At 49.4% G+C, this 23418-nt stretch overlaps 1 protein-coding gene across 1 annotated transcript in view; it reads left to right on the top strand.

The window, feature by feature from the left end:
• LOC130605605 (fibrillin-2-like) overlaps positions 1-23418 on the top strand; it is a 95432-nt gene that overhangs the window by 4461 nt on the left and 67553 nt on the right. Inside the window, exons 3-7 of the mRNA XM_057421218.1 lie at positions 792-1094; positions 14455-14537; positions 16505-16603; positions 20987-21082; positions 23056-23151. Coding sequence (XP_057277201.1) covers positions 925-1094; positions 14455-14537; positions 16505-16603; positions 20987-21082; positions 23056-23151 — 544 coding nt within the window. The 5' untranslated portion in view covers positions 792-924. The remainder of the gene's footprint in view (positions 1-791; positions 1095-14454; positions 14538-16504; positions 16604-20986; positions 21083-23055; positions 23152-23418) is intronic.

The raw sequence follows: 23418 nt of genomic DNA, 5'->3' as shown, positions 1-23418 counted from the left end.
GAAGCCTGCATCCTCCTCCTCCTCATGGCTTCTAGTGCCTGTCGCAGCTCAGCAGCTCTGCATCCCTCCAGCGCGCCCAACCCTCCTCTGGCCCTTCATCCTCCATGGAAACCAAGCTTAGCTCAATGCACTGTGTCTTCATGTGTTGGCCCCAGGTCATGCTCTTCCATCCCACTGCAGCCCATGATGATCCTTTCACCTCCTTGGTGTACATGTCCCTCTCATGGGTCTGCAAGCAGATCCCTCCCCTCAGCCAGCCACAATAACCAGGTATTCCAGCAACCAATCTCCATGCCACGGCCTGTCTGGGGTACAATGCAGTAAAACCTTGCTCTGGGACCAGGGAAGGTGGTCCATAGATAGGATCTGCTCTTTCTCAAAGTTCTCTTGCTTCTTCATAGCATCTCCTGTTGCTCCTCTGAACCAAGGCACTATGCTGAGCTCAGTGCCATAACCCACCACCATGGGCAGGCAGAGGGCGGGTGTGCTTTTGTCACTCTTCACTTCTCCATCAGAAAGGCAGGAGAATAGAGGTTCTGCAAGGGCAGAACCATGGGTCTTGGAGATCTTCTCTTGGTTTCCTCTTTGGGAAAGAAAGGTTTAGTGATGCTGTGATAGGGAATGATGTGAACGGGTTGGCTGCAGGTACAAGGAGCCAGACTTGATGGGGACTGCATGGTCCCACTGTATTAACTCTGGGGAGGGACTGCTGGGGGTGATTGTTCATTTTGAAGCTATGAAGGCCCTTAAGAGCTCTTGTGTCTTTCTCTTTCCTCTGTTTTTGCTTCTAGAAAGGGAGCAGCAGGACGGCAGCTTGGCACTTGGGGGCTGCTGCCAAAACCCATCCTCTACCAAGGCAGCAGGGACCCTCCAGCTGGAACAAGCATTCGGGGCGGCCGGGGGAATCGAGGAGTCTGTGCCATCATGGGGGTATTATGGCTGGCCAGGTTCATGCTGGGATGTACAGCAGTTCTCTATGTGGAACAAGCCCAGGGTCAATATGAAGGGGACTTGCAGACAGACAGATTCGCAGGCTACGAGGAAAGGCAGCCAGCAAACAGAGTGCGAAGAAGAGGCCAAGACACTTTACGAGGGTAAGTTTCATGTTCTCTATTTTACAAAGCAGCATCTGGAGACGTGTACAGAATTGGCTTTCCTTGAGCTCAGGAAGGAGTCTGCTCTGCAGGCCTGTGGTAGGAGGAGAGCTCATGCCACAGGGGACAACCAGGCTGACTCCCATATGAGCAGAGCTGGGTGCTGAGCTCTGCTGCTTTGTTTTGGGGATCGCAGCGCCTCAGGGCTCAAGTGAGGTTCTGGCTATGAAGAGCCGTCCACAACCTGCCTGTCTGGGGCGGTGATGGCTGGGGCTGGGGGGGGATTCTGTCAACCCAGGTTTTGACCCTGGAGTTGCCCTCGGCTCTCTGCTTCCAGTCAATGCTCTGGGCTGTAGCGAGAGGTTGTCACCTCCGATAACTGCTTTCTCATGGCTGTTGAAATGGGAAGGTCTCACACTCGGTGCCTTGATGCCCGGCATGGCTGTGGCTTGTGGTCTCACCGGAGCTGGACCCAGGAGCAGCGTTTCCCACCTGAGGAGGGAGACAGGGCTCAAGTGGAAAGGCTCGTGCTGGAGCCGAGCAGCGTGTGCAGGCTCTCAAGATGGTTCCTGGCCCCGGCGCCGATTCTGGGTTATTTTAAGTCCTCCTGGCTGCGGTTCTTGGAAAGTGTTCCTGTGTCAGTGGGCAGGATGGGAGCAGAACGTGATACACGCGCGAAGCCTGGCCCGCGCCAGACTGCTCCGGCGCTTGCTGGGGAATGCTTCTTGAATGGGCTGGAGCCCGGACAGCCCAAAGCGCTGGGCTTGGGCTGGAGCCGCAACCCGGAGCCCGGCCGTTGAGCTGCCGGGGCAGGGCTGGCGGCATCTGCTCCTGCAATCCCAACGCGCGTGTCCATTGCCTCCTGCCGCGCTGCCTTCGGGAGCAAGGGGGGTCCTGAGGGTTTGCTCCTCTCAAATGTGGCTACCCAAAGCTCCCCCGCAGGGTAGGGACAGCCTGTGTCTCCCCCAGTATGACCTGTGAGTGCTTGCGCCGTGCTCTTCTCTTGGAGTCCATCAGCTGAAACCTCCCAGACCTTTATGGCTAAGTGGGATGAGGCTTTTCCTTGAGAAGGATGGGATGGCAGTGTACCAGATCCAGAGATTCTTGCTCAGCCTGGCCGCCTGGGGCTGTGTGTGAGTGGTTACTGTGCTCGTAGTGGGGTTAGAAAGCATTGGAAGGAGTTGTGTGCATGGGTAATGGTGTCTCAGACAGCCCCATGGAAAGAAAAGAAGGGCAGAGCAAGGAAATGACTTTTTCCATTCCCTATGGGACCAGGAAGGAGGTCACTGGTGTCCAGTGGTCTTCCAGCACTCGGTGTCTTAGCTGACCAAATCCTGTTTTCAAGCACTGATTTACTGCTTCAATCCCTTTGACTCTTGGTGACTCTAAAGGTCCAACTCCCGAGTGCATTTTAAAACTGAAGCCCAGTTTCCCAAGTTAGAAATGACTCCTGAAATCCCTTCTGTACTTTAAAGCCTCAGACATGGAGCAGCATTGAAGGAAAGCAATACCCAGTTATTGGTTGTGTAAGTTCTTTAGTGGCCACACAGTAAGTTCGAGGCAGGACCCGAAGTGTCTGGCTCCCGGTGCCCTGCAGAGAGCTGAGGACCACACTGCTGCCTCCTTCATGTTCTCTTCTACTTCCCTCATGCCCTCTGAAGCAATTGCTGTAGGAAAAGAAACAAAAACCCCACTGGGGTAAGCGCAGGGTCTGCTTGAGGAGATGTGTGCAGCTCGAATGTGAGGCAACTGAAGAGCCATTGTTTCTTGGCCCTTAGGAGAGCAGGGATTCGAGGGAGGGAATCGCAGTGGAAGCTGGCAGAAGGCAGCGTGGCTGCAGCTTCTGCCCCAGGGGCTTCCCATGCTCTGTGTCAAGCGGCCCTGACAGTCTGCTAGGCTTTGTGTTCCAGTCTCTGCATCAGGATTTCCAGCCCTTCAGCAATCTCTCTCCAAAATCTCTATTTTACGGGCAGACGACACCGCTTGAGATGAGAAACCTATTGAAGAGTGATGGTCTAAGTAATGTTCTGCTTGGCGTAGAAAGCAGCTACAGATGTCACCAGCCACAATGCTGTAGATGGGTCTGGCAGCCAGTGCAAGCCATCTCCTGCAGAGCCACAGACCCAGATTCCCCAAACAGCACCAGTCCCTTGTCCTGATGCTCTGGCTTGAAACAATGCTGGAGAGTTGCAGCTTTGGATCAGCACCTCCCCTGACCTGGGTTTTGCTGCCTTAAGGCATCAGGGTTCTTTGCTGCTGTGGAATTTAAGAGAGTTTGATACACTTTGGGGGAAATGAGAGGAGCCAGCGTTGAAGGTTTGCTTCATTCACAGACTAGCAGTGAGGCAGCAAGAGAAATGAACGGACAGTGAGTTTTCTTAGTGCAGCTTTGAGTATGAAGGAAGGTAGGGTTGCTTATAGATATCTGGTGTTCTTTTACAGTGGAGGCATGCAGGTGGCTTATGTGATTTGTGGACCCATCTATTCTGATACCACACCTCCAAACACCCACCTGAACCTCTTAAAAGTGTTTATCTGTGGTTTTGTTTGAGTAGTTCGACATCGTGTCATGTATTTGCTTTGGCATTTGCTCTGTGCAAGTTTCTCTTGTTATAGAGAGATTAATTTCAATCCAAAGGTTCATCTGAAATGGCTTCAGTTCTGAGGCTTTCTTTAGTTCCGAGGGTTGCATGGAAGGAATTGAAGTAGAACTGGAATTAAACTACAGCAAAGCTTAGCTGCATCACATGGGCCTTTTCATGTCATAAAGCTTGTAGTGAGAAACTGCTGTCTGGTACCTGTGACCAGCACAGGGTCTCCTTGCTAGAGGGAACTGGCTGTGCACTAGGAACCTGTGGATGCCTTACTGGTAAATGAGGCTTCAGCAGTGCAGAGGAAAGATTGTATGGATTCCTGCTGGAACCATTTATCTGGGGCTCTGTTCCCATCCCAGTCTCCTTTTCTAAAGGGAAAAATATGAAATAAATGCAAAATAAACAAGGCTGTTATTCAAACAATGCTTTTACAAATAACAGTACCGTGGAGCAATAAATCACAGCCAAAGCCGTGATTTAATCTATCCTTAAACCCATTAAAGTAAAGGCAATTGAAAATGACCGTCTCCTGAAAGGCCCAGCACTGACAAATCCATTTCTGAGGCAAGATTTGAATGGGATTATTAGTTTAATGAACTATTGAACAGTTTCCAAGAGCAAGAATGTGTTTAACAAAGGGGAAAGAAAAGATGATTAGTCTGCAGCCAGCTGAGCTGTTTGCTGGCAGAATGATTTCCTGTAAGTTCATGGCTGCCTGTTCTTTCAAGTCAGAAGAAAGGCTCAGCTACAGCCTGACTTTAAACACAACTAATTATGTCAGGCCCATTAATTATGGAATGGCCACTGCAATTGAGAAGATGGATGAAGAGAGGCTGCTGGGGGGGGCATTGGCTCTACCTCTTGCGTTGCTCTGACTTGCACAAAAAGACAGAGATGTCTAAATGAAGTGTGGGGAATGGGGAATAAAAGCAGTTTCTAAGCTGCCCTCCTGTAGATTTTTGACACCTCCTTAGTTTGCAGCTTGACACTGGGCACTGGAGAGCAAAAGCACGTTGCAACCGTGCAACAGCAAGAGAAGAGGAGTTGCTGGGAGGTAAATGAGCTCTTCATCCACCACCCTAGGCTTGGGAGCGTAGATCAGTAGAGATGGAGAGCCATAGGCTGTGATTCTGGGCCACATGGCACCAAGCTAAACTGGAGCTTATGCTGGGGTGCTCATAGAATGGTTTGTATTGGAAAGGACCTTAAAGCTCCTCCAGCTCCAACCCCTGCCACGGGCAGGGACCCCTTCCACTGGAGCAGCTTGCTCCAAGCCCCTGTGTCCAACCTGGCCTTGAGCCCTGCCAGGGATGGGGCATGCTATTCAATGTCAAGGGGAGGCTGCACATAGAGATGAGCTTCATCCCTTTAATAGTTTACTCCAAGATGTGCACAAGGAGCAGATGACTCCCAGCAGTGGTTTAACCCGACTCCATCCCTGACACTGCAGTTCCACAGGGATCTTGGTGCAGGGATTACAAACGGGCGTCCAGCAGCAGCTGTAATTTTCTTCACACTTGCTTTAGGTTTATTGGAAACATGTGCCTTTAAAAAGAGCTGATGCCCAAAGCACAACCTGTGGTGTCAGATGTTTCGTGATTCAGGCCCCGATTTTGCCTCTGCCAAGTTTAAGATCAGTGTTTTAGTTGACTTTGTTGAAAGGAAAAAGCCCTAAGAGGGAGTCAGTGAATCTTCCCTGCAGTGTTCCATCTCTGCTGCTGCTGTGAGTCTAGGGAGAGGTACTGATTTCTTCAACGTCTCGAAGTAAAGTCCTTTAATCCTTAGGAAAAAGTTGATTTCTTGACCTCAAACTTGTAGGGAACTTGCTTGAATGTGAAATCCAGTTTAGAATAAGAACCAAGGTGCTACTAAGAGGCAGTAGGAGCTAAAATGTCCCATTGCTTAACGTAATGCTATGGTTTAGGCTACCAGACACTCTCAGACTGACTGTGTGGGTTGCTTGTGAAAAAGAGCCAGTAACTATGGTGATTTAAATGCTTAAAAAAGCAAATCTATGGGGTACGTCACTAACTACAACTGAAACAGCAACCATGTGTAGCCAAAGAGTAACAGCATCCCTCCAGTACTTAGGAGAACGATCTGAAATGGACCGTGCTGCTTGTGGTTGCCCACATGTCATTGCAGTTGGATTAGGTGATGACTGTAGGGCCTTTCCAACTGAAATATCCTCTTCTATTTCATTCTAAATCCTGGGTTTTCTTACAAGACAGTGAAATGCATGTTGCAGACTCCATCTGCAAGGGAAAAGCTTTGGGCATCTCCACTTAGAAGCTCTGAGGAAGAGCATGGTTCAACTGTGGCAGATCCTTCTTGCCTTGCCCCATCACATTCCTGCCCTGGGCAGGATGTGGAGCTCTGTGCTCTGAGGCTTGCTAAAGCCAAGTTTAGAGCGAGTGTGCATCATTCACTAAAGGTGCACCTGGAGCTTCCAGCGCTGTGATCCAGTTGTCTCTTGAGCATCTCTTGAGTTATCTCTCTGGTTGCTTCCAGGTCCACCCACTCCAGGTGGGTAAACCTTTATTCATGAAGCTAGAGCTGAAATAGAAGCAACAAAATGAAGGCAGCAGATGGGAACTTCTGACTGAAGACTCTTGTTCCTAAGTTTTCCTTGTGCTTTGATTTAGGTTGTGAAAGGGTTGATCTTGGACCTCTGGCCTAGGCTGGTTTCTCTTGCTCTTGGCAGGGAGCATGAAGGCGACTTTGGCATGGCCAGGGGTTATCTGGTGGAGAAGTGAACGGGTTTTGTTGGAAGCTTTAAGGATTGTACTTGGAGTTTTGATTGATTTCCGAATTTAAGGGGGAGGGGAAAAGATGGGAGAGTTGGTAATGCTGCTTCCCAAAGGGAAGAGTTAACCTGTTCCTGGAAATCTGCTTTCTGCTCTGATTTATGGCAGGAAATTCAACCCTGGCCACAGAGATGGGAGAAGCACCATCAAACATTAAAAAGGCCCGGATGATGCTGTTTCAATTCAAGACAAAGAGAATTTAATATGTATTAGAAGTAGAAATGTAATAACCATCTGGAAAGCATAATTGAATTTCTCCCCATTTTCTAATAATACAGAACTGAAGCCAGTAAGCACCTGAGCGACTTCATTTGAAACTATAATTGCTCAGTTAAAAGGCATCTATTTTGGTACCATGCACTGTCCTGGTTAACTAAAGAAAGGGGTGAAGTAGGTGTCTATGGGGTGACTCTCTTTAGCTTCAGATCCTCCATTTTCTGGGATAAAATTGCTAAAACATAAAACCTGAGATGAGAATAACTGCTTAAATCAAGGCTTCCTTTCCTGTTAAATAGCCAAGGAAAAATAACCTCTGTTCACTTAAACCAATCTCTCTTGTGTAGAGCCCCTTCTGGGCTCTGGCAGGAGGAGCAGGCAGTGCTGTGCTCTTCCACCTCTTCCTAGTTTCCTTAAGGAGAGCCACAGTGGAGGATCAACAGCTGAATTCAGATGCTTGAAGGGCTCAGCTTTCTTTGAGCACCCTATATCAAGGTCTTCTGAGTCCCAGTTCCTTTGTCGAGGGTGAAGCAGAGACCAGGGCAGCAGAGGTGAGAAGTGCTCAGTGATGCAACCAGCAGGGAGCTGTGCACCAGTTCCCATCACCTCCATCCCTGGTGCTCCAGAGGCCAGGGAATGTAAAGGGAATGTGAGAGCCACCATTAATGTGGGGCTTTGGTGAGAGGTTTGTGTTGCCACAGGTTGAGCTGAGTATTGCAGGTACTGCAGTCCTAGGGAAGTGATCCATAGCTCAGCAAATGGCTTTGGGATGTGCTCAGCTCTGAATACCTTTGGGTTTGCGATGTTACCCAGCAAAATAGCTGTTGGCAGCCTTAAGGGCTGTGGCTTTTACTGGTGGTAACAGGAAGTTGGCATCTCTGCACCTTGAAAATCAAGCTCTTAGGACCAAAACTAATTGGAATCACTGGGATCTGAACTCATTCCTGAAAGCTAAACAGATGCTGGGCTGCTCTGCACAACAAGAGGGTGATGTTTCAAGTGGGAGGAATTAAGCACCTCCTTTGCAGGGCTGAGTTAATATCCTTACATTAAACAGGGAACAGGATAGGAACAGCTGGCTTCTCTAGTGGAATTACTCTGCTTTCCCATTAGCAAATAACTTATCACACTCTGTGATTTCATGGTAACTGGATTTCATGGTAAGAGGAGGGCTGGGGAGAGGTGACAAGTAACCTAAAAAGAAACTCCTATGTCTCTTCCCTAAAATAGCAGCCCTGTGGGTAGCAGCCAGTGCTCCTTTTTGCAGTGTCAAACCAGGGATCCTCTCTAGCCTGGTGTTAGCTCCATTGTCACTCAGCTGGTGAATTTATAGCAAAATCTGAAGGACTCGGGGCAATCTGAAGCAGTGTTTGGGCTGATGGTTGCTCCTAAAGCTGAACAAGTAGAAGTGCATCGAGAACCGGCTAAATCTGTGCCTGGATGGTTTGATTTCCCCATAAATATTTCAAAGCTGAAGCCTGAGGGCAGAAAAAACCCTGCAAATGAGGTAAGGGACAGGGGAGGTGGTGACTGTAAACGTGCCAAGGGGTTGCCGTTCACCCCATGCGAGTTCTCCGAACTGCTGCACCCAAACTGGATGTGCTTGCAGAGTAGAAGAGGGATTTCCCTGTTTCTCAGGATACCCAGAGGACACAAAGAGAGGACAGAAGAAAGATTGAGAAGGCTGAGTAAGCTTCATGGGTTCCTAACATTAGGAGGTTGTGAAAGGGGGGGGATAACTCCCCTGGACCCGGTGGCCATGATCCTCCTAATCTAGTCTAGGATGTGGTCTGCTGCTGTTGGGATTTCTCCTCTGATGAATCTGTCCCACCTATTTTGAGGCCCAGCATCATGGGTGAAGTCTCTTGCCCGTTAGGTCTGTGGTGGGATGGTTGATCTGAGGCGCTTCTCATCCTGAAACCACCAGGCACTGATCCCATGTGCTGGTGGGGAAGTTGCTGCACGCTCTTCCATACAACACGGGGCTCCAGCCCTGCACAGTTGTACTTTGGCAGGGCAGGAGGGTAGTTTTTAAGTGAGTGTTTTGCTTGAAACACTTAAAGAGAAAGGAATTTGTGCTTGGCCACTTGCCCGATGTACATCTGGGACCTGGTGCAAGTGCTTTCCTTAGAGTCTTCGCTTACAGAAAAGCAGCAGTTTGAATACAACAAATACCTATTCTGTAACTTTGACTTGTCCTCATCAAGGCAGCAGAGAAGAGATGTCGAGTGTTGGCATCTCTGCCCTTACCAAGTAACTCAGACTGGTCCAGGGAGCCGTGGCTTAGGGCCTATGGACCCCCTTAGCTCAGAGTCTTTTTCCCATTGAACAGAGGCTATCTTGGAAAGCAGTGCTCAGGAGGGAGAGCCACAGCGCTCAGGACCTGTTTTCACCCAGCAGGAAGATGTTTCAGGCTGTACCAAGGAGGGAAATCCTGAGTATCTGTGATAACCAAGGGAAAGGGTCCCCGTGCACTGGCACAGGGTACCCAGACCTAGGTGGGCACAAAGAAAGCAATGAGCTGGGAGGACATTTGCTGGACCACTGAGCATGCACCAAGGCAGAGCAGGCTCATGGACCAGGGTACCCTCAGTCACTGGCTGAGAGTGAGAACAGGAAATTGGCCCAAAGTGATGAATTATAGTGGTTTTTTTTTGCCCCCTGAATTAATGTGTTCCATTGCCCCCAGTGAGGCCTATAAGGAGAACATGACCAGCTATGGGAGCAATCCCTGTGCCAATCAGAGCATCTCTGAGAATTACCCCAGCCCTGGCAAGCCACCAATTTCCATCCCCATCTCTCTTCCTCTAATTTAAGGAATGAAAATACCACTTTTGATGGCCGGTGACAACTGAGGTGCACTGATTGCTCACGACAGGGGAGGCAAACCCTGGGCTGCTGAGCCTGCTGTCTGGAAAGCACACACTGCGTGCAGCCAAGGGTTCATTAGCTTTGTGTCTTGCTGGGTGGACATTGCAGTTACTACTCAAAACAGAGCTTTCTGAAGGGTTGGAGAGTTCAGCCTGGCTGGGTATCCTTTTGCCCATGGCTGGAGGAGCGGGCAAAAGCCTGTGTGTGTGCACTGATGTTGAGGGTGTAGCTGTGGGTGAATGGGAAGCTCAGGGTGACTTGGTGCTGGTGAGGCTGCACCTTGAATCTGGGCTTCTCAGTCCAAGAGAGACATTGAGGTGCTGGATGGGGCCAGAGAAGGGCACTGGAGCTGGTGCAGGGCCTGGAGCCCAAGTGTGATGGGGAACGGCTGAGGGACCTGGGGGGTTCAGATGGAGAAGAGAAGGCTCAGGGGGGACCTGATGGCTCCCTACAAGTGCCTGACAGGAGGATGGAGCCAGGAGGGGCTGGGCTCTGCTCCCAAGGACCAAGGGATGGGACAAGAGGAAACGGCCTCAAGCTGCACCAGGGCAGGTTTAGATGGAGCTGAGGAACAATTCCTGCCCCAGAGGGTGCTCAGGCATTGGAACAGGCTGCCCAGGGCAGGGCTGCAGTCACCGTCCCTGCAAGTGTTCACACAGCGTGGAGATGAGGCCTCAGTGCCATGGGTCAGGGGTGGCCTTGGCAGGGCTGGGGTAAGGGTTGGACTGGATGGGCTTAAAGGGCTTTTCCAACCTGGTTGATTCTGTGATCCTACAACTTAGTTTTTGGCTTCCATCTGTGTCTGCAAAGTGTTCTCAGCCTGGACTCCTGACTCTGCGCTGTCTGCCCTTTCCTACCTTTAACAATGAATTCTTCTGGGGTCACAGTGGGCATCTGACAATAACTGGCAGGACCGAGTCCTTTTTGGCTGCTTGCTCAGCCAGAGAGCAACAGCTCAGTGCTCCAGGCTGCCTTTCCCAGGCTGCGAACAGCAACAGCCAGATGCTGCTTGTGTTCTGGCCCCACAGGCGGGCTGGCACCCTGAGCCTGAAGCAGCCCTGTGGTATGGATTGCCTCCCAGTCCTTGCTCATGCCTCCAACCCCATTGTGGATGTGGGAGAAAGGCTTCTCTTGCTAACAGCCATGCCTTTTCACATCACATGGCCACAACTTTGCTCTGCTCCAGTGGGTTTTTTTCTTGGCATCTCCCCGTTCTTGGATGGAGCCACAGGCAGCATTTGGTGCCATCAATTGAAATTCATGCTTACTTTGTCCCTGCTTATCTCTAGAATCCTACTTATTTAAAGAGGACAAAGAAGATGCTATGGCCAACATTGCTCTTCCCTCCGTCCTTTTTTAGCATCACCCTTGGAGCCATATTCACACCCATGAAAATAGTTCTCTTGAGCAGCTGAGCTCTTCCAGCCTTTTCCTTCGTGGCCCAGAAGGTGATAAGGGAAGATCTGCCTCGTCTTGCAGCTCTATTTTTGCACCAGCCAAACCGTGGGGCTGCACCAGCAGTGCTGCTCTCATCTCCCTGGCTCTAACACCCAAAATAGAAGCCATCCGGGCGCTAGCAGCATCTCAGCAGTACAACTGTGTCTCTCCAGGACTGCATTGTGTCTGGATGAGACCCCCTTGCTAGTCTGGCTAGCGAGGAGGCAAAGCTGCGAAGCAGTGGAGTAGAAAAACCCTCTTGGTTTTCGGTTTAGGCCTGGTATGAAGTTTCTTGCTGCTTCTGGAACGTCTGTGGATCTTGATTACCAGCAATAACCCAAGTGAAGGGCAAGTTTATGGAATTGGGATTATTTTTCCTCTAACCCTGGCATCCCCATATCCGAGGAGCGCTTCACCACACACTGCTTGCAGTTTGCTGTTTAACAGCTGAATGCCGTGCCTTTTATCCACACCTTCTTGCTGATGGCAATGTGGCCTTCCAACTTGTTGTTCCCAGGATCGAGACGACTGCTCTTAATTTCCAAAAGCAATTTTGACACAATTTGGTTAAATGTTATGTTTTTTTTTTCTCACAAAGCAGTGTTCTCCTCACTGAGTTATTGCTTTGAAACCTGATTTCATTCTCCCTCTAGGTCATTTCTGTGACACCATTAATTTCAACCCATTCAAAATGGGTTCTCCCCATGTTTTGTTTTGCAACTCGGCTAATTTTTAGCATATGCTTGTAAAGGTTCAGTTCTGGAGGAACAATGGTGAGCTGGTGCTTTAGCTTGCTGTGTAACAGGGTGCCCAGGGCCTCTCCCAGCATCCCTGCACAGAGCCTGATGAAATCCTTGGCTGCCTGTCTCATAGGAAAAGGTGGTACTTGCCACCGCAGTTCAAAATACCCACTTCAGTATCAGTTTCATTCAGCTTCCACTTTCATCTGTTGTAGTCTATGGGATTGATGAAGATACATCTTCCTTCAAGGACTTTGACAAAAAAGCCTGATAAAATGGGTATATAACAGTGTACGAAGGTTAACGGTACCTTCCTTGCGTGGCTGCTCACATCCATGTGTTGGAAGGGGGGACGAGCAAACAGCTTCAGGTGGAAGTTAAACTGCATTCTTTGGTGCCTGGCTGAGGTCTCTGGGCTGCCTATACATTACATGGGGAGTCCTGTACCAAAAGAAGCTCATCCATCCATCCATCCATCCATCCATCCATCCATCCATCCATCCATCCCGCATCCTGGGAACTTGAGGGATGAAACTTGGGCTTAACAGGATCTCTGCACCTCTCTGCTCAGCCAGCTTCTCTTCCCAGTTCATGTCAACCACAGACATGTGTCTGCTTCTACCCGAAGATTTACACCTGAATACCAGTGGCAGCATTAGCTGTGCTGTATCCAACCTAATGAAACCAGGAGCTGCAACCCCTATCTGAAGGGAACCTTAATCCATACCAGCAGAAGCAGCTCTGCATTCAAGGTCTCCTTTTGATTTCTAAGCACAGGAAAGCAGCAGATGCCCAGGCTCTTAGAAAATACAGGTGGTTTTAGGACCAAAATCTAGAGTCACCCTCCAATTCCAACCACAGCACTGAGTTATTGTAACACAGCCCTTGGTTCTGTGTTAGTGAGACTGGTGAAGGAAGCCACGTGGCACTGGGCAAAAGCAGGTCAGATGGGAAAAGAGTTGCCCCAGTTTCTATACAGGGCACTGGGTGCTCTGGGAACATCAGGACTGGGAAGCAGAGCAGCACAGCAAGTCATCCCACCTGGTCCGTGCTGCTCGGGGATCTCCATCAGCCATGCAGAGTAGGGATGGCTTTTACACGGGAGCATCACTCATTGCTCAGGAGAGGGCTCCTCAGGGTTTGCTCTCAGTCCAGCTCAGTGTTTTTGTCATTAATGCAAGCACTGCCCTGTTCCTGCTTCCATTGGAAAGCATTGTGCTTCTTCCACGTTCCTGCAGGGTATCTGCTGCACAGCTGCTGTGTCTGCTGCACATCTGCACACGTGCTGCACTTCTTTGACAGGCTGAGGAAGTTGGGGCTGTTCAGCCTGGAGAAGAGAAGCTGCGTGGAGCCCTCAGAGCAGCTTCCAGTATCTGAAGGGGGCCTATAGGGATGCTGGGGAGGGACTCTTCATTAGGGACTGTAGTGACAGGACAAGGGGTAATGGGTTCAAACTTAAACAGGGGAAGTTTAGATTGGATCTAAGGAGGAAATTCTTTCCTGTGAGGGTGCTGAGTCACTTGAATGGGTTACCCAGGGAGGTTGTGAATGCTCCATCCCTGGCAGTGTTCAAGACCAGGTTGGACGAGGCCTTGGGTGATATGATTTAGTGTGAGGTGTCCCTGCCCAAGGCAGGGGGGTTGGAACTGGATGATCTTAAGGTCCTTTCCAACCCAAACCGTTCTATGGTTCTATGATTCTGCTGTGCCCTGTCCGTGTGACTGTGTTCATGCTACATGTGCTGTGCATCCCTCGTGGATCTGCTGCATCTCTGCTTTGGTTGCCATGCTTTCTGCATATGTATTGTATGGATGCTTCATCCTGGCTGCATGTCTTCTGTGTGTCTCCTATGCATCTACTGCAGTCATGCTGAAGGTGGAAGACTTGTCTGTGGCTGGGTAATGGATTGAGGGTGTTCTGGGATCCACTACCCTCTCCCAGCCAATCTGGTAGTTGAGCCCCACAGGATGCTGCCGAGACTGGTTGTTGTGTGCAGGGTGCACAGCCACCCCAGCACCCTCTGCCTTCCCACTCCTGGCTTCCTGCAGGAGCTTGAGAATGGCATTCAATGCAAGAAAACCTGGAAAGCCTCCCCACCACTCAGATTTCCAGGCAGAAACAAAAGCAAGGGCAGGAAAACTGACCAAAGGTACAGTTCCCACAACAGGGAAATGCAGGTCTCCAGCTGATTATAGACTCATGGAATGGTTTGGGTTGGAGGGGACCTTAAAGATCATCCAGTTCCAACCCCCTGCCACAGGCAGGGACACTTTCCACTAGACCAGGTTGCTCAGGTCATTGACAGACTGAATATGGGCTGGTTTTAGACTGATGATGTTTAACGTTGTGGCTATGGTCCCATGCTGCCGCCTCATGTCAGGGTAGACCTGCCTTTCCTTGAGTTCTTCACCCTCCATATAGCCCTGAGAGAGTCACTGTGAGCTCACAACCCCAGAGCATTCTGCACAGGGAGCTCAGAAGTCAGTTCCTGACATAATGTATGGTGGCTCCTTTGGTGGGGATGAAACATGCCTTGCTCAAGCTCACAGCGAGGGAATGGGGTTTGGCAGAGAAATGTCCCACCAGAAGCTGTTCCGCCGCTCTCCCGCAGCGATGATCCCTGATGATCCATGCTGGATTCATCCAATGCACTGCACAGAAACAGAGGAGAACAAGGATTGTTTTTCATTTTCAGACCCAATGTCTGTGGCTCGAGGTTCCATTCCTACTGCTGCCCCGGCTGGAAAACGCTGCCTGGAGGGAACCAGTGCATCGTCCGTGAGTATCCGCCTTCCTGTTAAGGGCCCCAAGGGAGCTAAATTCCATGTGGGAAGGGCTGCACGTCTCACAGCTGAGCAGATAACACATTTCATAACCCACTGGGACAGGAGGCTTGATTATATTGGGGTGGTTGCAACTGGTGCCATTTAGTGCCTGGCCTTTTATCCGCTGCCCCATTGCCACGGTGTTCCTTGTTGCTCGATAGGGAGATGAAGGAGCCTGCCCTTTGGATGGGAAGTGCAGGTCAGCTCAGGAGTCAATAAATGGGATTCTCAGTGGAGACCATAGGGGTGGTTTTACCTGCAGTTGGTCGTGCTTCCTACTGAAACACAGTAAATACATGACGTCCTGGAGGTACTAACAATAACCTGGGCATACAAAATAGCTGATAGCACTATGGGATGTTGGTATCTCCCAGTATTTTAGCTTCCTGAAGAAACCTTCTGCACTGGAGCACACCTGGAATTGTATTGAATGCCCTTATCCAAAACTTCCTAAAAGGAGTTGACAGTGGGAGGAAAACAAGATGCTCCTCTAGTGGGATCTCCCACCTCATACAGGTCCCATATTTCAGAAGCAATTCCATCTTCAGAGTCAAAAACTCAGTTACTTTGGGAGAGAAACACCTTGTGCTTCCTAATAGAGAGCAGTCTGGAGCAAGATGTACAAAACTGAGCCCAGAGCTGCAAATACTCTCCTCTCAATGGAAATGATGTCTGTTGTGTTAGGAGTGATCATAGAATGGTTTGGTTTGGAAGGGGCCTTAAAGCTCAACCAGTTCCAACCTCGATGTCCCACAGGCAGGGATATCTTCCACTAGACCAAGTTGCTCAAAGCTCCATCCAGCATGGCCTGGCATAGGGACTGTTGATGTATCCTTGCACACAGTCATTAGCCAGTCCCAGAGAATGGCATTTTATGAACTCAAAACAGAAAGGCAATGAAGAGGCCTCATATCTCAGGATATGGGATGCATTAAATGCATCCAACTTCACCCCAGGTGATGGTAAGAATCGAAGTTTTCCTTTCTCCTAAGAGAAACTCACATAATCCTCCTCAGCATCCTTGGGATACGGGATGCCCTGACAGGGATACAGGGCTTGAGTTGGATGCTGGCTGCAGCGAAGGGTTAAGGAACTCCCAGGCAAAGAGCTGCTCTGTGGCATGTGGGGTTAGCGACACTCAGGGCTGGCTGCTGACTTTTCTCATAACTAAACCATGCCATCTGGGCTGCAGGTCCTCAGGGGACTCTGGCTTCTAATTGTATTTATAAAACACGCAGAGATGAGATACTTTCATGGGCCTCTCATAAAAGTTGTGCTTACACAGGTGGAACAATACTGCCAGCTATGCTCTTGGCTCCCATGGCACAGGAAAGGGAAGAGATTAGCAGGGGTCCCAGGCAAGAAAGGATGGGGATTGATATGAAGGCATCCTGCTGATGCATCTCTGGCTGACTCAGGCTCAGCCCCTCATTCCACAGGAGATGCACAGTTCCCTCAATGCCAGACCCCAGAGTGCAAAATGCTTTGTGGAGACACATACAGTGTAAGGAAAAGAACAACCTGGATTAGCATGAATGTCCCTTGTCTCTGCTGAGAAGCTTTGTTAACAGGCAAAACAAATTTATTTGTTGTATTATAACATATAATAACAAATATAACATATGTTATAATGGAACAAATATAAAAGTGAAATATGTCTTCCCTGTCCTCTGCTGGCTCTAAAAGCAGTGTGGCAGCAGGACCAACCACTGGCTATGGTAAAAGGAAGATGTCTCCAAGAACTCCCTGTGAACAAGTGGGTCCTTCCCATTGCTGGTCTGCCCTGGGTCCTCGAGAGGTGCCCCAGGTTCTTATTCTTACAAGAGGTGAATTCACAGCCCTTTAGCAGCCGAAGCCATGCCTGTGAGCAGCTTCGCACGCCAGCCCTCTGCTCATCGCTGTGTCCTTCTCTTCCTCCAGCAATTTGCAGGAATTCTTGTGGTGATGGCTTTTGCTCACGGCCAAACATGTGTACGTGCTCCAATGGACAGCTTTCTCCCAACTGCGGCTCAGCTGGAGGTAAGAACATCGCTGGTGCTGCTCCTCCCTCTGGAGCCCTTCTGTGCTCTCTTAATCGCCCCATCACAATGAAAGGAAATGTGTGTGTATCCCTGAAACGGTTCCTGTTTTGGCAGCCAGGTTCTAATGTGAACTGGGGAGCGGTCCAAAAGTCTCATTTCTCGTGGCTGTTTTACCTAAGGGTCCTCACTGCCCCTGATACCTGGAGCAAACCGCTTGCAGCTCCTGTATGAGGGATCCTGCAGGATGCAGCTCCGAAACCGCATCTCGGCAGCAAAGAGCGATGCTGCTGCCGTAGAGTCCATGCATCCATCCCTGGCTGCTCTTTGCAGTGGGATGCAATCTGTCACTGCTTTGGGGACCCGAATAAATAATCTGTTTTTCCCAATGGAAGAATGATGCAGCTTTTCCTGGGCTGGGATTTGGATGTCAGGGAGAACTGCTCGGGGTTTTAACCAACTGCTGTGACTCGATGAGCTTCCCTACCGGCAGAGTTGGGAATGCAGGAACTGCATTGCCCCTTTTTCTGCTTTCTTCCCCCAGCTTGGACCTGGGAAGAGGACTGGCTTAGGTCTGTGGGCAACTCAGGGCGACAGGCACATATCCAGACAGCAATTCCCATATCCCTCTGGTAATCCCTGCCCATTCAATACCAGACCCTGCTTGCAACCACTCTGTTATGCTGCAGCGCATGATTCTGCACGGAAAACACTCCTGCTCGAGGCTAAATCCTGATGGCTAATGATCTTGTGTACTTTGTGGAAGGGAATTATTGCTCCTTTGGGCCCCTTTTTCCATTGTATTGCTGAAGGGACCTGGGAATTATGTAGAGCCCAGGCTGGATATGAGTCAATGGTCACGTAATGGAGGGTGATGGCCACAAGCTGCTGCTTGAGATGTTCAAGCTTGGGATCTTCAGGCACGAAGATGACTTTCTTGGAGGGTGGTGCAGTGCTGGGAAGAGTAACCAGAGCTGGGGTGGGGATCACCCTCCTTAGGCTTAGAGAGACAAAGCCATAGCCAGCCCGACGTGCAAGCCCTTCCACCCAAGCTCCTATGAGCCAGCACAGAGACCCACCTGGGTCAATGCAGGCTACAGGCAGCTCAAAAGGGCTTCAGTTGTTCCTAAAGTGACAGCAATGTGTGGATGGAGGCTGGCCCTCCAGATCCCCAAATGGGGGTGACCAAATCCTGTGTGACCTTGTGCGCTTGACTATAGAAGCACTTCACCCATACGTGATGCCTCTACTCACACACCACCAGCCAAAGAGCAAGCAAAGAGACAGAGCTGTGGCACAGAATGGGTTTAAGAACGGGTTTTGCCTGTGCCCTGTGTGAAAGGTAGGAATCCAGAGGATTTTAGAGCCTTCTGAGGTCTCAGATGGCTGTTCCTAGAGACACCCCCAGATTTAGTTCCCATTATTGCCCCATGTGGGCAAGCTATTGTTACCAAAGTGACCCGCAGGCGTCTGATTGAAGATCAGACCCCCCCCCCCCAAGCCCACATTCAGCATGCAACTCAACGAAGGGAATTCCCAGGAGCTGCTTCCAAAGTGCCACGTTGTGCTCCAGCCCTGCAGATGCCCCCAGCAAGCGCTCAGCACCAGCACCCACAGGCGTGTGCTGCTCCTGCAGACCTTCCTTCGCCAGGTCTTAGCTGAGAGGAAGGTGCTGAAGACACCCGAGTTTCTGGAGTGAGGGTCCATATGTTAGCAATCACGGAGGAATGCAAGGAATGCTGTAAGCTGTATATACATTTGGGCACAGCCCTGGCATTCCCCTGAGCCTGGGCTGGATTGCAGCATGCGCTCGACGTGGGGGTAGGTTCCTCTGCAGGGGCTTCATCAAATCTGGCATTCATTGCGGGGATGCTTGGAGCTGTCTTTACCATGAATGCTTCAGGGAGGTAAAGCAGACAGATTGTGCATTCCAGAGGCAATAAAAGCCACTCTGCCTCTCTCTGTCATAACAAAAGGCTTGGTTTCCTGCTCTGGGGAGTAAGGATGTTTCAGGAGTCGTTTGCAAGTGACTGTGCAGATGGCAGGAGTCGGTCAGCCTGGAAAGTGGTGCTGGTGGTGGCAGCCACCGGTCCTTTATGATCACTTGTAGAACTGATCCAATCCAGGCCTGGGAAAAGTTAACCTGGGCGAGCCATCATTCCCTTTATTCCTAGGGCTACCCTGGCAAGCCCTGACAAAGCAGAACAGGCCTTTAAATTCCCAGTTGGAAGATGCTCTTCTGCAAGGGGTTCTAACAGTGCCAGCCTGGGGGATAGGCGAGACGGTGACGGGACCTCAGGGCTTTGGGGGTCATGGCACAAGAAAGGGACCTGCTTTGTGCAGCTCCAGGAGGAGTCTTTGCCACTTCGTGGGGAGGTTTCTGGATGAGCATCAGGGTTCTTCTTGTGTCGGACCCTGAAGTCCCAAAAGGTCTCAACGTCGCTGAGTCTTTCCCCTTGCTGCGTGCGCTGAATGTGAGGCTCAGGATGCTGGTTCCTGATGGATGGACAGCTCTGACAGACAGGTCTGAGCTGCCTCCATCTCTGGGCACCCTCCCAGCTTTGCTCTATGCAATTGTTTTCCCAGGGTTGATGAATTGTAGGGAGCAGTGCAGGGGAAGCATGTGCTGGAAACTGCCTTTTCCCAGGGAGACTGGGCTCATGTCTGACGATCCGGGCAATGCTTTGAAGCCTCCAGCTTAGTTTCCTTAATCGTTAAGCTTTCATCTAAATTTGGCCTGATCTCTGGCCATAGAGCAATAGGAAGAGCAGTAGACATCATGACTAATTCAAACCACACCAGCAGTGCATGGATTAAATGTACAGCACATGTGCTGAGCATCCCAAACGCCGAGCTCCGAGACTTCCCATTCCACTCCTCCTTCCTTTCAGGCTTCCTATGAACAAGGCATCAACCATATATTATCCCTGTTGGACACTTGTCCTACTCCCTTTTGGACAGACGTTTCACTTGCACTGGCCCCAGCTCTTCCCTGCTTGGAACAGAGAAGACACAAGCCATAGATGAGCATCCACTCTCCTTCGAGTTGCTAAATCAGGGCCCCTTCTATCCCTGCAGACATGAGGTGGTTCATGCTGAAAACCACTTCTCACATAACTTGCTATAACCTCAGGTGCTTGCAGTTTGTCACATCTTACAAAGGATGAATGCATTGTTCCAGGCCATTCAGGGAAGATGGAAAGCTCTTTGACCTGTATTTGTAACTCAATGTTTAGCAGTTAAGCCCCATTCTGGGGCTCTTCTGCTTAAATACCACATTACTTAAACGTTGAATAGTGGTGAAATGGTTAAGCCAATACTGGCTTTGTGTTTACATCAGTATAAAACTTCCCAATTTATTTACTGCTATTGTTTTCCTACAGTGCATTAGTCATATATGAGTGTGGCATAATCCAGTGTGGAAGCTGAACTCTAACACAGCAAAATCAATAGATGATATGTGCTTTTCTTTTCAGATTTCTTGAAAACCCCTTGTATTAAATGAATTGCACCATAGTAATAGGCCACATGAAAAGAAGAGAATATCTTAAAAGTTGATGCTTTTTCTCCACCAAAGGAATCCTATTCCCCCAAGCATCTCATAGGTCTTTTAATACAATGACATTTTAAAGATTAGACAGCCCAGAATGTGAAAAGTGTGTTTCTAAAATGGGGCAATGATCCAAAAGGATAATAAAAAGGGTATGAAAATACTTGAAAAGAGTAGCATCCTGAAAGAAAGGCTTGTTTAGAATGGCAGAGTTAAGAAAGAAGGGCAGGTACCAGGAGCTATGCCCTTACTCACAGTTACACGAGCTCCAGTGTCCTGTAGAAAGGACAAAGCTGCAGATGTTTAACTGGGGTAGATTCCTTAGCAGAGCAAAATGATGGGTGTCTGTGGAATGAGCTCTGTTTGTATGACTCTGAAAGCTGTTTGCTGTAAGAGGACAGTGATACCTTATCCTTACGTATACCTTATATATCCTTATATATACCTTATACCGTATGGGATGAACGTGAAGTACACCCCTGAATTGCTCCTAGTTCCCCACTGCCCATAGTGCTCATGGGTTTTTCCTGTCTGAACAGTATCAGGTACAGGAAGAATCAAACATCTTACATCTAGGGAATGAAGAAGCAGCTCTCTATTTACTTTTGTAATTGTACCTCAGTAAAAGCGTAAGCCTTTAACCACACTATGGGCTCATATCCTACCATGGGAGGTCAACAATCTCTGCTTCACTTGAAGGAGCTGGCCACTTACCATCACCCTTAGGCTCTGCACCAAGACCAGAAAGCTTTGACCATCCCTACGTGTGAGGTGCTCACCTCCCATCACAAGCTGTTGCATCGTTGTGTGATATTTCCCTGCTCTTCCCCATAGTCCAAACCTGCAACGTGAGGTGCATGAATGGTGGGAGCTGCAATGAGGAGTCCTGCCTCTGCCAGAAGGGCTACACTGGAACCTACTGTGGCCAACGTAAGTACCTGCAGGTCCTGCTGGGGAGGGAGGGCAAGGCTGGATCCATGCAGCCTCCTGACCAGGGAGGTCACCTTGCACACGCTGATGGGCTCTTTGATGGCATCACTATATCCTCCTCTCCATTGGAATCTCAGCCCACTCTCCTTAGGGGGTACAGATACAGATATAGACTTACTGGATGTAACTTAATTGTAAATATATAGAAACATATATGTAAATAAATAAATGTAACAAATATATATGTACATTAGATATAATTTCTCTGCAAATTGTTTTAGATAAACAGCATATCCTCAATGCTTTCAATTAGAAGAACAACAAAACCACAAAAAACCCAGTACTTTTTGATTATAAATTGCTCCTGGCTACGTTTGGGAGGTTGATTTCTTAGTTGTCATTTGACAACACTGATTTCCTACAGAGGAACCTCCATACTGTAACTGAAAGCCATTTTGCAGTGTTCTATGACTTGGTTCTCTGCTTTGTCAAATCACTTCTGCCTTTCATAGGGAGAAATCGAATTTCCCCCCCCCCCCAGTGTCCCATATTTGGCAATTTTAAATCACTGCTCATGTACATTGTGGAAGTAGCAACCAAACAACTTGGGTGCCATCTTTAGTAAGTGTCTAGTAAGCAAGTGTGCACAATAGTTCTGGAAGAACCTCTGAGCAAATGGAGTTTTCCAGGGCAATTTCAAATCCCTGCCTCCCTGTGAGAATCAATCGCTGAGATTCCCAGTAAGGTCTGCAAGTAAAAGCTGGGCAAAACACCATGTTTCCCCCTAAACTCCTCGGCTATGACTGATTCCTTTTCTGCTGCAGCTTTCCAAACGGTTCCACTCCAAGCAGACACACCATATGGAAAATCTCATTCCGAGCAGCTCAAGCTTGGGAAAATTATAAGTAACAGCAACCCTGGGCTTAGAATGGAACGTGCTAGGCAACCTTAATTATGTGCTGCTACCAGCTCCACCTATAATATCCTCAGTAGAGTTTTCATAATGGTTCAGATATTGGCAAGACATCACTGACAGGGTGGGGAACAATGGAGAGTCCCACTGGCAACATCCCAGAGAGCAGATTTTGTCTTCCTCGGCTCTAAGATGAGTGGAGTCTTGGAAGGCTTGGAAATGCAGCAGTACCTGGCCTCTGCAGCTCAGAGCTTGGCCCTAAACCAGGGAGGGCCACACTGAGGTGCTGTGGACCTCAACTTTCTTGAGGGTCTATTCTGCTCCTCTACAATGTGCTAATGGTGGTGTCGGGCAACTGAGTAGTGAAGCTCTCCGTAGGAACTTTAGGAGGTGTCATGATGCTCCTCCTCTCATTAGTCATTACAGCTTCTGAGGTTTCAATAGGTCAACGGCATCTGTCACAGCCATCAGTTGCTCGTGGCATGTGCAGGAGTGTTCCTACATCCTGCTCAATGGGCTTAGCCCCAGCCCAGGACCTAATCAGCAACCTCCTCCTTTGCCTTCAGTTAACTGCGGTTTCCCAGCTAAGGGAAGCAGGTCTGATTTGAAGTCAGTGAATACTTTGTGTGCAGATCAGACTCGCTCCTCCTTGCTCTGGGTCTGTGGGATTGACAAGCCGCCTCTCCTCACAATTCACTGCTGTCACACGTGAAACATTTGCCTTTGTGCAGTTTCTCATTTGTATCAGTTCATCTTGACCTTGACACTCAAATCCCAGTGCTGACCCGAATGAACTGAGATTCCAGTGCGCAGGAAATCCTCTCAAGTGAAATGAGACTTTATAGCCTTTTTATAAATGGGTTCATTCAGAAACAGGAAGTAATTTTCCAGGGAAGAAAAAGATCAGGCTTCTCTCTATATGTTCCCTGCATGGAGGAGCCTCTCGATGGGTGAGCAACACAAAGCAGGCGACGTTCCAAGTGCTGCCAGCACCACACGTCTCACACTGGGGTCTCACTAAGCCCACGAATCCCTGATTTCTCTTTCCCTTTCAAAACAGCTGTCTGTGAAAACGGCTGTCAGAATGGAGGTCGATGCATTGGGCCGAACCGCTGTGCTTGTGTCTATGGATTCACCGGTCCCCAGTGCGAGAGAGGTAAGGAGCACGTTTTCAGGATACTGTCATGGGCAAAGGATGGGGGGTTGGAGATTTAAGTGTTAAAGATCCTCAATTCAATGTGAATTTCTGCTCTATTCGTTTGCCTGATTGCACAGCCTCTAATGACACCCTCATGCCCGAAGCGCTCCCTGAGATCCCTGGTTATGTGTCTCTGGATCCTCCTCTCCATATGTGGCCCTTGTAGCTACTTCTAAACGTCAATAAACCCCCATGCTGGCTACAAAAAGGCTATTTTTCTCTTGG

The sequence above is a fragment of the Pezoporus wallicus genome, unplaced genomic scaffold, assembly GCF_028554395.1.
Source record: "Pezoporus wallicus isolate ANWC-B61680 ecotype Strahan unplaced genomic scaffold, APGP_CSIRO_Pwel_v1 scaffold_14062, whole genome shotgun sequence".
Classification (NCBI taxonomy): Eukaryota; Metazoa; Chordata; class Aves; order Psittaciformes; family Psittacidae; genus Pezoporus; species Pezoporus wallicus.
Note: the sequence above shows the minus strand (reverse complement) of the source record. Positions and strands in the feature narration are given on the sequence as shown.